The 16,064-nt window shown below is 37.9% G+C and overlaps 1 protein-coding gene across 1 annotated transcript in view; it reads left to right on the top strand.

Moving 5' to 3' along the window:
• Positions 1-16,064, top strand: part of LOC145668036 (UPAR/Ly6 domain-containing protein qvr-like) — a 72,861-nt gene that overhangs the window by 45,019 nt on the left and 11,778 nt on the right. The window contains exon 3 of the mRNA XM_081735505.1: positions 1,528-1,674. Within this exon, the coding sequence (XP_081591631.1) occupies positions 1,528-1,674 (147 nt within the window). The remainder of the gene's footprint in view (positions 1-1,527; positions 1,675-16,064) is intronic.

Raw genomic sequence — 16,064 nt, 5'->3', positions numbered from 1 at the left:
AATAGGCTATGTGGAAAGAAAGTTCTGTTAACATTTGATTCATCAGAGAATGAAACGCAGATATTGTAAAATCTTTTTCAATGCCTTTTTATATTCTTTTACCCGAGATTTCTTCATAGTTTGTTATTAAAATACGTACTAACATATCCTCATTTTATTCTCCTAACAAACCAATATATGTTGATAGTAAAGTAGTTTAGATTGATCGACGTCTTGGGTCTTCAGTATTTCATGTCTTCCCCCCCCCCCACGCTTATTACGACATCATGACTAAACGAACCAACATATATTCCAGTAAAATTGTTTAGAATGCACGAGCCCTGATGTGGTGACACAGTATTTTATGTCATGGGGCCCCCGCTTTCCGAAATCCTGGCTACGTGCCTGAATGATATCAACCAAATATCAATGATCATATAAATATTCCTTCCTTTACTTTAACATCACTGATTTTTGGGAACTTCTCTTCCAAATATATGAGTCCGCGTGATATTTGGTCCATGGCTTTAACAAAGTTTTTGGTAAGACCCAATCTAATGTGCTGTGGGGGGTTGATACACATTTTTAAGGTCAACAAGAGGAATGTTCACCACATTTTTATGTCCAGGCAGCAGTTCATTCCAAGCAGGCCATTCTCCCACAATAATGCTGTTCTTTGTGTCCCTACTGTTCCACTCGCATATAAGGCAGTCATAGTTTGTGTACCCCAGCAGCATGCCAAGTAGAATTACAATTATCTTTAGATCTGCATATGTATTACATTTGTTTCTTTCTAGTTTGATGAATGTGAGAAGCAGGTAAAAAGTCTTACAATTCCTTAACTTTACCTGCATGAGCAATCGGAAAAGAAGGAAATTTGTTTCCATTGTGGAGAAGTACTGCTTTGCGAATAATTTTACTTGAATCTCTTAACAGATGCCATCTATTTACACTATATTCGTGACCAAGAGTCTCCCTATTGGTTTCGATATTGTTACAAAAATGTCACGTTACTTTGAGAAATACTCAAAATAACAGCATGGCTGTCAGAAAAACACTCAATTTTGCACTCGAGAGAGATTTCCTCCTTTCAATCGCAAAGCTCTCTTTTGTGATAAGTTTCTTGGGATGTGTTATAGATTATTTGCAGTTACCAGTGAAATATCACGATCCACAAGTAACAGAGATTATTGTACTAAATATATGCTAATGATGTAAATTTCGAAAGCAAATTTATTAAGGTTGGACAGTATAGCTTTCTCATAATAAATGGCTGCTTTGGAAGCATAGATTAACTTTAAAAGAAAAACAAATTAATTTCGCTCAATTTTCAATAACTCAGTATGAATTTCTTATTGAGAACTGATTGACAATTACCTAGTCTAACACTGCCATATTAATGTATTGTGGCAAGTTCACTTTCCAATTAATTTATGTTATTTAAATGAGAGGAATTTAAGTGGAAATTTGATAATGGATTGTAAATTATAATCTTGAAAAATTATATTATAAATTCGTATTATGGACTAATAAGAATCCTATTTTCAGATCGTCCTATTATGTGTTACGAGTGCAATAGCTGGAAGGATCCCAGATGCGGAGATCCGTTTAATTTTACCGCATTACCTGAAGATCAGCCACAAATTAAAGAATGCAAGGGGTGTTGTGTCAAGATGGTCAGTCATCTTAAGAAATGTAAGTATATAGGACAGAAGTAGTTCCCAATTACGTAATCTACTCAAAATAACAAGCCAGGATTTTCTTAGTAAATGGAAACATTTTGATTACAGTATGTAATACGAATAATATATTGATTTCTTTTGTTTGTTTGCACTGGTCAGTTCATCAGCTCCCATCGCCATCAATTCTAGCTTCGTAGACTGAATCTGGTCACCTCACAATTCAAGTAGCCCCATACTTGACTCATACTTCTGGGTAAATACTAAATATGGTGTACCCACATCTAGAATCGAACCACATAATATTGAGTAAACTTTAAAAATAATAAAATAGTATCTTTCTAGGTTTCGAAACCACATGAGGGCGTTAGCAGAGAGACTACGGAAGCATGTTTTCCATTCGTGACATTTATTCTTATGATTATTGAACTATCACATTAACACATAAGAGCGTTATTATAGCTACATTATCAGCAAAATACAGCAATAAGGTAAAACATAGCTTTCTTGATATAAGAAAAAATATTTTCTTATAGTACAAATATAATTATTTCCTTTTATGGTTTACATGAAGTATTGAGTATGCCAATTGCTACGTAAGAATAGACAACCAAAATTATAACTGTATTTTCTAATATTTAAACTGTCAGTCCATATAAGAAATCTCAGTCATTATGATTGGTGTTTCATCAGCACGCCTCTTTGCATGGATATCTTTTTCATTCATTTTTGTATGAAAATAGAGTATATGTCATATGTTCCTGCATTTGATATATGTAGAAGATAAGTCTAACTAAATTTTAAACCTCTGTTATACTAAATTCCTAAATTTGTAAGTTATTTTAGAGTTGAATTGATGTTAACATGTGAACTACGTATCTGTACATTTATTTTCAATTAATTTTGTACTTTTTACAGATATATGTGTATTATCTCTACGCTTAAGATTTTTTCTCTTTCTATAAATGTGTTTAATATTATATCGTGTGTACGGGCATTAATGAGTTTCTGTTGTTCTTTAAAAATATTTTTTCTTGCCTGTTTTCTGTCAAATGTCAATTGCAGGCTGTATGTTTTCCATTTAACCGGTGCTCTTCAAGAGGAGGCTATGTGCATGAGGTGTGCCAATTAGCCTGTGATGTATGCTTGGGTATGTATGTGAAACAAATGCAGGTGATGGCCTTGCTGTGTGTAATTGAAAAAGAAAATTGAGACTCAGTCCACGAAGAGGGCAGAAGAGGTGAGGTTTATATTACTTTGTCCTGTAACCTACAACAATCATTCTATAAATAACATCTCTTCACCGTCTACTTAAAAGGCAGAAGATAATGCCCTAATTTTATTTCTCTGTTGATTTGGCACAGTTTAAACATAGTATCATGTCCGAGAAGTCAAAGTACATGTTGCCATTTATTTATGTAACAAAATATATCCAAGGTAATTTACGTCGTTCTTCTCCTGATATAGTTGTTCGTTAATAAATAAATATTAAGATTTTTTCATACGTTAATAGAGTCTATTAAGTTTTGCGTTCACGTGATTGATGGTTACTCTTGTATGAGTGCCTATTTTCTACAATAAATAGATTGTGGTAATAATTGATATAATCTATTGCAACAGAAGGAGCAATTATCAGATATATTTATGGAATCATGAAGCATTTGGATTACCAAATTAAAATATGATTTAAAAGTGAAAACAATCACGCAGTTATAAATATATGTTTGCAGGTTTGTAATATTTTATTTATCGTATGATAAGTTCAACCATGGATTCCATCTCATAACTTCTCATCAATAATACAGAATGAACTCACTAGCTTTCAGATATTCGCCAAAGACTAAGTTGGTGTTTTCGGAGTTCAGACTACATAGCTATATATCTTTAATGATACATTAATTTCTAAAAAGTAAAGCTTATGTTTTGCGGGAAACTGCTTATAATAGTTAATTATGTGTTTACAAGTTAGTTATAATCTAGACGTTTTCTATGTACACATGATTTTCTCAAAAGGAAGGGAAGAGACGCACGATGATAGTTTCCACACTTAAGCCAAAGATGTATTATTATTATTATTATTATTATTATTATTATTATTATTATTATTATTATTATTATTATTATTATTATACACAGTAGAGATTGCCTATAATATACCTATAGAGTCAATCCTTCTAAATGATCAAGCATGTGCCGCTCAACCATCTCCAAAAAACTAATATTTTCATGAATGTTTATCCTATATAAGAGTACTTCAAAACCACAATTAATTATTTTCTACATCGCATGGCGACGCATCGGCTGCCGCCATTTTGCGTTTTCTTGATTTCAGGCGTTTACGTTGTTCTGAGTATCTCAGTATGATTGGTCCTACCACATTGAAAATTCTGGAAGTCCCCAACTTGTGAAGAGCTAAAACTTTGTACTCTTAATATTTTTGCCTAAAACCACTTAAAAGGGGTGAAACCAGGGCCTATAGTAGCAACATTTTTGGACATTGAAAACATGTTTGAGAAGAGGAAGCAACTGACGTAGAGGTCTAAATTTGTGTGTGCATGTAGTCCGGGGTTATAAGTTTATACTAAAAAAATTGCAAACCTGTAGCTGCTCCCAAAGGCCTGAAAACATCGTAAAGTTGGAGAATTATGTCAATTTGTCATATTTCACTGTCCAATAATTCCAATGGGTTTGGATAAAAGAAAATATGAAATTTTGGAAATAGTTACTCCTTTAGTATACCTTGGGAATAGTTTATTTCTTCTAGTTGCGATTCACTGTCTTATCACACCTACAGCAGCACTAGTGAATAATGCCGCTATCAGCAGAAGGCAAGAAAAGTCAAAATGCACACTTGACAAAAAATTCATAAGTATTTATTGTTCTTGCTGCTTTCTATATCAATAATATTCAATCATGTTTATTCTTGTTTTAACTGACAACTCATGCAGGAGACTGTTATCCTTCCGTTTGGTCTACATTCCCCAGTCAGTGTTTACAGTGAGTGAGTGTCAAGGGTGCATTTTGATTTTTCACGAAAAAAATACTGGATTTGTGTTCGGAAATATGCTTGCGTTTGTGCTCTAAAATACAAAAATATGACTTAAATATGACAGGATGATACACAATAAATAAATATTTAATAAAAATTTCTAAGAATAGTTATTTATTAAGAAGTTTGGGTTTCCGTGAATAAATCTCTTAAATATCGATTACAGCACATTGACCCCATAAACAGAGAAACTGAATGGCGTTTTATTAAAAACTATACAAAACTACTTTAAAATTAATAAATAGAAAATACAACTAAATGGTAAGGTACAATATGCAACAAAGAAACTAAACCTAATATATCACTGTAGGGGAATAGAAAAAGAGACAGACGGTCAGGTGGTAATTTCTCTTTTGAAAGGAAATGAAAGATGCTATGCTCTCACCAATTACTCTGTACAGTATTTGTTCAAATTTTCTTACACAAAGCCAAATATTTCTAAGAAAGTAAGTAACAAATAATCTTGCTGCCGATACTGGCAAATATAATCCTCAACTATAAGTGAAACTTGTTTTAAAATATCACCTTTATTTCATTTCTGACTCAAATATTACTGAAGCTAAAATATGATCCAAATCTCCATTTAAATGACAAACACAAAATAAACATATTTTCATATTTACAAGAGTGAGAAAACTGTTTCTATTCAATTTCTGATTCCCTTTATTCAGCAAAACTTCCTTAGTACTCGTTTTGAAGCGTCTATAAAAAGTCATCCCTCATGGGACTCGTGTATTGCCGAGTTCTTGTAGTAGGCCATCTAGATTGCAGTTGTCTAGGCTTTCTTAGACAACTGAAGGATACTGTGAAGGAACACGTTTCTACACGACCAGCTCGGGAGAGCAATTCTCCCGGAAGGACGTTTTAGCCAACTGTTATACGTGCTATTCTAGCCAGCTGTTTTAATTTGGTCACAAATTGATATCATGGGGGTCAAGGTGGAACAAAACGAGCCCTGTGGGGCTTCTAACCCGTTCCTCCTCCTCCTACTAATACTAATACTACTTATCTGCACAAAAGTAAGTAAGTCACTTTTTTGAGTATTATATTCCTTTTATTTTAATAAAAAATGTGTTATGAAAATATTAAAAAAATAATTTAAAAAAACTTTCCTTGGGCCTGATTTGAACCCATGCTAAAAGCGATTTCCGTTACTAAGACGTAGCGCTAGCAAGTTCGGGCAGGAGGACCGACAGCAGCTAGCTTTTGATTTCTGGTATATAAATGCTATGTTGCAAGACATGAATAACGCCAACTATTCAGAACCGTATATTTCGTTCATACTTCCGGGAGCATTACTCTCCCGAGCTAGTCCTATTTATACACAATCTACTGTACCATTTCGAGGCATCAATTTCGTGACGCTCTCTGCTAAAACTTACAAGCAAGGTCCACAACGAGGCACACTCAGATCCAACTCAAACTTCGCCCAGAGGACACATAATGGAAATTAAGAAAAAATACCAAATTGGAGCTGCCCAATACCAGAAACACCGGAGTTATGCTCTCCAACATAACGCACCCCGCGGCAATATGATATAAGGTAAACGTCGCAAGATACCCGTTTAGGTCGAAATCGGAAAGGACGAGAAGCACCGAGATGATACCAAGATATCTGATATGGTATAACACAGACTTGGCCGCCATCTTGAAAGCCGTTATCGTGAATATATCGTAAGGTATTGAAACGTGAAGGATGTCTTGTGAAAGATCGATGTCGGGTAGAATTAGAAACTGAAACCAATGCCTAAACTCTAATAACGTATCGAGCATGGTATTAACATGAAGAGGAATTCATGCGAGGAGAGTATGGAAAAACAGCTGAAGTTATGTTGTTAACGCGATGAAACAGAAACGGCCAAAGGAACCCAGAACACGTGGATGATGCGACAAAGAAACACACACGCACACACATAGAGAGAAACATATACATTTGAGTTGGAATGCTACATACACACACAGATATATATATATATATACATAGATACAGATATATAAGATTGTACCTATTGTTGACAATCTCGGCAGTAGTGGTAATGAGTAAAGAAATGGGTGACACACAGCTCCCGCAAACACCAAGCACATTTGATCACAGAAAGTTCTGGGCACTCGTCTTTACAACATTCACGCTGTCGTAGATTGAAACAAAAGTCAGTTGTGTTGTACTGGAAAGCAACGTCCTCTGCTAATGCAGCTATTTTTTCCACCCGCATTGATGTGTCATATGAGATCGTGGACAACAAAATTGGTTGTGTAGCAGTGAATGCACCTTAAGTAAGGTTCACGTTGGTATGGTCACGCAATGCCTCCAAAATCCGTCGTACCATGTGTTTATACATACAGAAGTAATACAGATCCAACGGTTGGCACTGCAAAGTAGTTTTTTTCAGGTATAATATGGATGCGAATATGATCGGCGGTGAAAGCACTTTCATGAAGTAGCCTTGCAAATGTGTCTCTGTCCTTGTGAAGTCCATATGAATCTGGCAACAGAAGGCTTTCTGTGTTGGGAGCATCTGCTGCTACTCGTGGTATTACGCATTCTTTGATGAAAACCGAATACGCTTCCCTTGTCATTTTCCAGAAGGCGTCCAGAATACAACTAAATTTGGTGCGGCGAACATATTGTCCTGAACCCTAGTACTTAAAGCTACGGGTTCCTGGAGAATGACAAAGAGTTTATCTGCCGCCACCCCTGCTTTCGACAACAACGGCACCACAGTGTACGTATGCGTCGTTGCATGCACAGACTGGACACAGCCCTGAATGTGCGATGATCCTCTTCTGGCTAATGTGCGCCCACTTGTCAACTGTTTCGCAAAACCGGATTCATCAGCATTCCATATACTTGCATTCTCAAACCCCTCCATGATGGTCTTGGTTTCGTCACGCCACCCAGCAATAACCAAATCAATACCCTCCTTGTCGCGTACATACTTCATTGTGACACATGACGTGATTTTACGGCTCACGATATTGTTTTGTTGTTTGAGTGCCCCAATCCATCCGTGACTAGCATTGAACGTACGGAGACTACACTTCAGAGCCTGCTCCTTTGCCCATAATTTAAGATCACTGTCATGGACAATGCGGTTATCACGTCGCGCAGCTATAAATTGTTGCAGCACATGTTCTGTGATTTCGCGATACACTTCGCTTTTTGTTTTCAATACGCCTTTGTCGCGTTGTTCTTTCCATTTAAACAGTATTCTCCCGAGGGACAGTTGCGGAATATGTGTTTCATCGAGCGATATGAACGATGTGCGAATGTTTGACGCTCTTAGCCTTTTACGTCAAGCCAGTAGTGTAACATGTTAACTTTGTCCTCTAGCGTATAATATTTTGTATTACCTTCGTTTCCATTCGGCTCATAGTCACTGTCGGACGAGAACGGTGTTGCCTGTGGTTCGGGCGAAGAATCACTCCAAGGCAGCGTGCTGTCACCACTATCCGCGGCATCCTCTTCACCTGTTTGGGACGGATCGGGTTCGTATTCATCAATGTCGAGAGTCTCATCCACATTTACTTCTGTTACATCGTAGTTGTTCAAAAACTACAGCATGTGTTCAGCTGCTTTTCGTTCCGCCACTGTCGGTTCTGTCGATTGAACGTACCCTTGTTTTGAAAGCTCCCTTTGCATAACTAACACCACATTGAGAGGGTTCATATTGCAGGTCTACACTGGCGTTTTTAGATGAACAATAGTGCGGACAACTTCACTATACAGAATATTGCGCGTTTTGACTCGCGTATGCCACAAACACACTATCACTTCTCACGGGCTAGCACCTGCTGTCACGCTCACTTCGTTCCATCTGTGCCAGTGAAACCCGTAAACACAATTCGAGTGGTCTCACTGTGTGGTAAATTAGCCCTCTCGTGGGAGATTGCAACAACTCATGGAACTCGACTCCGCAGTGCTGCCTTTCACTAATATTGTGATTCTGTTTGGGACCGTCGAAAAAAAAATGAAATGAAATCTTTGAGCTTTACGTCCCACGGTTATGCCGGTTAGGCTAAAGGAGACAGTGATGATGAGAGATGAGTGAAATGGTGGAATGAAGAAAGTGGGAGGAAACAGGAGAACCCCGAGAAAACCTACGAGCACGGTGTTTGTCCACCACAAAGTCCATACGGCGCGAGCTGGGATCGAACCAGGGACCCCAACCACCAGAGGTGGACGCTCTACCACAGAGTCACCGCGTCTCCCGTCGAAAAACAGTGTAGCACATTGCGCAAAAGAAAAGAAACATTCGTAAGGAAATGTCAGCTAGAACATGGCTGGGCCTTATCACCCATGCATACTTTGTTTCAAATACTGTTGTTTAAACAAACGTAGGCCGAAATGTCCTTTGTTCTCACGAAACAGCAGGAAAAGTGAATAAGAAACGTACAAAACGTTGCCCAGGAGTGAGTTTCGATCCCAGGTAGGTCCTGCTTTTGGTAACCAATCCAATATTATATTACCTACTCTCCCGATCGAGCTGCCTTCATGCTATTTCACAATAGATAGCCCTTTGTAGTTCCTGTAGTCTTCAAACGAACGCTCGTATCGCGGGTGCAACTGTGGTTTTTACTGTACCAAGCCGGGTCCCAATATCCTTGAAAGACATAATGCGCCAATGCGGAGACACTTCCATGTACAGACACTGTTACGTTTACTTGTCGCGTACCATTGCCGTGCCATGTTACCCAATGCCGTGGCGTCTTCTGTCCTTCGCATACACGTTTGTTTTACCCGAGTCTTCTACACTTTCATCATTCCAACATTTCATTCATTTCTCATAATCATCGTCTCCTTTAGCCTGGCCGGCATAACCGCGGGACGTAAAACTAAAAAATCTACACTTCGTCACGTCCTCACCATTACACATATGTTTTTCGCGATTACATCATTGATTTTCATTTTGCATTTTACCTTACATTGATATATCACACACCCCACTTATCATTTCAATACCTTACGCTATATCCAAGATCGTGGCTTTCAAGATGGCCGCCAAAACATTGTTATAACATATCAGGTATCTTTTTTATATCATCCCGGTGCTTCTCGCCCTTTCCGTTTTCGACATAAACGGGTATCTTGGGACGTATACCTTAGATCATACTGTCGCGTGGTGCGTTATGTTGGGGAGCATAACTCCGGTGTTTCTGGTATTGGGCAGCTCAAATTTGGCATTTTTTCTTCTTTTCCATTATGTGTCCTCTGGGCGAAGTTTGAGTCGGATCTGAGTGTGCCTCGTTGTGGACCTTGCTTGTTAGCGCACATGATCACTTATCTCTCTACATGTATGGACAATGCAATATGAGTGATCTTAGCTCAATTTTATTGTAATCTAGTTTATTACTTATATTATGCTATTGTAACAATACAAACAATAGATCAATATCTCTGCAACGAGAACGAATCAACTTTTTTCAATGTAATATTTATGTACATCACATTAAATTCATTCAGTATTTAATACTTTCACCTTTACACAAATTTCATTGTTGTTCAATGTTATTATTATTACAGTAGAGCGTCGATTATCCGAACGTCGATCAACCGAACGACCGCTTAACCGAACTGTGTACTCGCTCGCACCTGTTACTCTCCCACCCTACCGCCCATCATCCCCCTCACTCCCAAACCAAGTTTCCCACAGTAGTCGCCGCACTGAGCCACCGCTGGCTAAACATTGCTTCTAATGGGGCCTTCATAAGGCGCTGCTGACCGGCCAAGCCGCCAGTCGCTGTGTTTCAACAATCAGCACACTTCTGTCGGTTTGGCACTGGCTGTAGAAGTACAGTACAGTACAGTTCGATTATCCGAACAAACCAGTTTTCCGAACACCCATGTCCCCCAATTACTTCGGATAATCGACGCTCTACTGTAAAATACATTTTCCCAATTGAGAACAATCAAGATGTATAACAATTATGACTCAGTAGTTCTTTGTCTCTTGGTTACGTGTTCGAAGCTCTCGTTAATCTCGACGGTATGTGTGACGTAGACTTATAACTGATCCTTATGTTATTAGAGGAAATAAAGTCTCCAAAGTTTATTTTAGAACCATATTTTAGAACATCGGAGTTACATCTGTACGAAAATGGGGTTTATGAAGAAAATCTCCAAGGTCGAATCCCCTGTAATAATTGACATAAAAATCACAAATGAAGTATCAAATTAGCACAAAACTAATGGTACGATACACATTCCTTACAATACTGTAGATGTGAACAATAGGGCAAAAGGTACGAAAAACTAATCCAAATAAAAAAAACTGATTAGTCGTCTTTTTAGCGATATTTAACAGATTATTGATTTGATACGAGTTAAAAGACACGTACGTGATATGAAGCAACGTGTAGAACTGCTGAATCGAGGAATGTGATTGAGAGTCTGTAGACAATCTGGTTGAAGTCTGGAAGTTGAATAGTAGCTAGAAGAGTGGGAAACTCTTGGTTAACTGTCTGCAAATCCTCTTCAGAATTGCTGAACTTCTTTGTCCCTATATGGCTTCCTGGCAGAAGACCTTGCTTCAACTCCCGATGAAAGCTCAAATATTCTGGACCCTATATTAAGCTATAAGTCTATGTCTTATTTAGCCTCGATGCTGGACGCGGCATTAAACGCTAAATAAATTATCTTCCGAATTGCTAGTGTTATGCTTGGACATTGACCCCAGCAATCGTGTTCTATGCTAAAAGTTCCTTTTTTTCATATATGTCAGGGATTTTGGCTTATATTTTCTATCGTCTTATATGGTCGTTTATTATTACTTTTCAGATAGTGTGAAGTTGTTACGAATAAAATGTCCGCATTGACGTTTAGTGGGAAACTCTTCTGAGCAATCCAACACAGGGATGGATTAATGTCACGTGTCTAACATCAACAATTCAGTACACATCAGCAAACAGGCTAGGGTACTTAGACAGTCAGGATGCGGTGTGTTTTTGAACAGGGTCGTATGAAAGGACACCATAGAAAATATAAATACCAGTGATATTTTATTTAATCATTCTACCTGTAAGATTGTACACAGGATATCTAAAGATACATTGCTCTATAAATACTGAATTAACGCACCAATCGACTTTGGTTCCAGGGATAGCGTTGGAAAATGAACTTTGTTAGCACTATCAATAGCATCAACGATGGAACTCCTTAGGAACACTGTGAAAGCAGACACTCGAGAACATATTCGTGGCATTGGAGACGACTTAGGTACACACCATACCACTGACATTCGACTTTTCAGTACAATTGTTTAATGAAAAAGTCGAACTCAGGATACCACATGAGTTGAAACCAATAAACAGGAGTCGCCATGAACTCCCTTGCGTTTATGTGGTTATTGTATGTGCCTTTTGCGAGGGAGACCCAGGTTCGATTTCAAGTAGGAGATCATGTTCGAATCCTATTTTAAGCTGTAGATTCATGTTTTATATAGCGTTGATGCTGAAAGAGACGCTAAACTCAAATCCAAATCAAAAGAATAACCATCTAGCGGGTGCAGTTTCCTTAGCGTAAGCAATAACCGGCAAAATCTCTTGGATAAGATTGTCACTTCATATGAAAAATGAGATCAATGATTAGTTCGTGGGTAACGCCTAAGACGATTTCCTAAACCATCTTTACGTTTCTACATCAGTTGTCTACATCTTGTCTTTCTCAGGAAACGCGAAACCATCAATACAGATTGTCGCAATGCTGAACTCCATGAAATGCTTCATTAATTTGTCCGCAAGTACAAGCAATAGCCAATAAATATGATGTCCTCATATTGCATGACAATACTGTCGAGCAAAGGACGATGCTGACCTCCATGAGTAACATTATGAAACCCTTCCTCACCTACCAAGGTCCCCTATATCACAGTAAACCTTTTCCATCATTTTGATCACTTCTTGAAACGTAGACCTTCTCCAATCAACGTATGGTTGAAAAATATTTTGATTCGCAGAGCACAGATTTCCTTCACTACTAAATTCAATACTTTGTGATCAATGAAAAACTATGGTTGGAGACGATAACTGATTTGATTAACCCAGTACTGTAGATTTCACTTGTTTGCCTTTGAAAATAACGCAGCCGGAGCAGATATTTCATTTCCAACAACTTAGAATATATTGCATGCTATCAATGACTCAACCATTTTTGACCAAACTTGGCTTGTTGTCGACTAACTTAGCATGTATATAAAACATTATGATACACATGTTTTATGTTTGCGAGCATTTACCATCAAATTTGGGTTGAACTCAGTGAAATAAAAAAAGACACTAAATCGTAATGAATACCAGTCATCTGATCCTGACAAGATTTGGTACATTGATTGACGGACGAGCTGAGTATGCATGCGAGTTTAGTATTAAATTTACAGAACTTTAGTTCGAGTTATTGGTAATCAACTTTGGGTTTATACTCACAAAGGACATGTTTCTGCTCGAACGCAAGGATCGACATAAAACTTGGTAGACATATGCAAGACTGAATACCGACCACTGTATTGTGAGTAATTTCCGTGTAAAACTCGTTTTCTGTCGACAGCGCTACCTATCCTTCGAAACACTAGCAGTTAGATTCCGCCATTGTAGGCACTGCGTGAAGATCAGTCAGGTGCATCAGTGTGTCGTAGAAAGCTCCAATTTGTGTTAGGTGTTGTAGTCAGTGTGGAAAAAATGGAGCGGGCTGTTGGCATTAACCCTGTTCATGAACTCTTAACAGGCAAACTAAGGTGCAGATTTAAGGATCAAATGTCAGTTGGAGCAGAAGATGAGTCATTTACGACCTTTCTGTGTGGAATTTACTTATCAGTGAGTAAGAAAATGAATTAGAAATGATACACACATCGACACTCCACAGACATGATGAAAAATGGCACGACACAGGAAGACATCTATGATAGCAGTCCAGAGCGGGAACAAGGCAGTAGTTAAAGCGAATACGATGTATCTCCAGCACGAAAACTGAAAAGAACAGATGTTTTATTGCAGTTCAGAGGAAGTTCGGAATTCTAATTCTATAAAGATTATCATAAAGGAGAACACAACTCGTGTAGAAATCTTTTGGCACAACACAAGAAAATTATTTCGTTAAGTAACTGCAAACCTATTTTGGGCTATGAACACGCGCTGTCTACGAATTCCGTTTCATTCAAAGAGAATCGGGAAATGGAACTCCAAACAGTGAACCCATCAAATTATTTGATGAAGCGCGAGAGCATGGAGCATCAGTCCATTACCGACACTTACAGTACTGGGCTTTCAAAGCGGCAAAAGAAGTTGGCTTATCGAAGTTCAAACTGTCGCGAACTTTTATTGAAAATCTTAAACAAGTAGGAATTATTTCATGAACGATTACGTGCTTTTCAACAAAAAAGGAAAAGGACATTGCAGAAGATGCAGGTATTCGTGTAAGTGGTGAAGCGTTTACTAGTGAAATAAAAGATTACATACATTTGCATCATTGGCCTGTAGCCAGTGTATGGAATTGTGACCAGAGTCAGATCAATTATGAACTGTCATCTCGTGCTACTTTATCGAAAAAAGGGGAGAAAGACACTGTTGGAACTATTCAGGCAATGTCCAACACGACTCATAGCTATACCATTGATGTGATATCCATGGATGGGAAACTTGCTAAGAAGTTATACATTTGTTTTCAGGAGCCGCAAGGACACTTTGGTCCACAAGTGTTAGTGAAAGTGCAGCAACGATGCCCCTAAAATCTGTTTGTCTACGCTACAGTAGTGGTAAAATGACTAAACAGCACCTGAAGCAGTTTTTTTTTCAGAGTTCTGGTAGAAAACATGGACGAACACTCTCTATTACTTTGTGATTCGTAGTCCCGTCATAATGCTATTCCCGAGAAGCACATTGATTTGAAAATAATTCCTCCGACAGCACCAAAAAAATGTTCACCACTCACACAAAATTTACACCAGAAGAATCACGGACTATGCTCAGTTACGCTTTGATAAGCCCCTAGTGACGTTGCATGATAGGTGTTTCATAATGAATATGCATTCTGTAGTCTATAGCCCTAATTAACTGTTCGCTCCATTTTATCAACCGATGCTTCGTTATACCTGGCAAAAATCGGGGTATCGGGTTGAATCTCCAGTTGGTAGCTTCCGAAACGTGATTGACGTAGCCTTCAACTTTGGATTTGATCTTTGTGGATATGAAACTGAAGAACACATGCAGTGCGCAGATTTGCCTTTATTGAGGTGTTCTTACTGTAAAATTTCCTTATATTTCACTCATCTTATTGTAGACTCGAATGTACACTTTTTGCTTCCCATTTGTCTTAACAACATAAAGGACTTCTGTAATTACTCGTCTTCTGCAATTGCTATAATTGTCGTCGGGTGCACACATACTTCATATTGTTTTCCTGCCTCAAAACTGAATTGATGCTATTTGCTTATAGATGGCACTGTCTGCGCAAAACTAATTTGATATGGGGATGACTCATCCTACCGTGGTCAGTACTTAGTCCTGTGTGTGTCCAGGAAGTTTTATGTTGATCCTCGCGTTCGAACCGAAACATGTGTCTTGTCAGTGAAATAAAGAAATTTAACTAAGTAGCTATTGAAAGAAGTTATTCGATCCTGTAAGCTTAATATGAAATATTCTAGTGTATACGCCTTTGGCTTTCAAACTATTGCCGTCAAAGTTTAGTTTGGTCTTAGTGAAATCGAAAAATTTTACTAACATGCAATTGGTGGAGCTCATCCAATTATGGAAAAACACAGTGTAATGGTAGAGATTTACAAACATTGTACACGTATGAAATATTATGCTGTGCAAGACTTTGCTCCTAAATTATTAGCTGTCAAAGTTAAAATATTTTTATATCAATTAAAATCATCCGATCATGATCAAAATTGGCGTTGTGGAAACCTCGAAAAACTTAATGCGCATATGAAATATTATGGTGGGCAGGCTTTGAGTCTCAAGAATGCATGACAACTAGCAATATGGACAACAGTACCAAATATTTAAATGGTGATCCTCACACTAGACTTGTTCCTTGCTTTAGGGATCACTGAATTCTAACACAAGGGTTTCATAGTCTGTTCGAGAGTTGGGAACAAGTAATTGGTGATGATAGGCGGATCATCCACGTATATTTTATTTCATATTATCACCTTTCTCTTTGAAGAGCCAAATCCACATAAATATTTTATTACTACTATGTTACTAAAATTTTTATTACACATAAAACTAATATTATTATTATCCGTTTGTATCAGGAGATTTCTTGATCCTGGAAGAACTTTCAGATGTCGTTCCCTCAACTGTCACACCAACTTTGGATTTGTGATTTCTATAATTCTCTTTATCGTGTGTCAACCATCTGC

The sequence above is a fragment of the Thermobia domestica genome, chromosome 13 (genome assembly GCF_964235325.1).
Source record: "Thermobia domestica chromosome 13, izTheDome1.hap1.1, whole genome shotgun sequence".
In the NCBI taxonomy this organism is placed as follows: Eukaryota; Metazoa; Arthropoda; class Insecta; order Zygentoma; family Lepismatidae; genus Thermobia; species Thermobia domestica.
The sequence above is the reverse complement of the archived record's forward strand: the minus strand, read 5'-3'. Positions and strand labels throughout refer to the sequence as shown.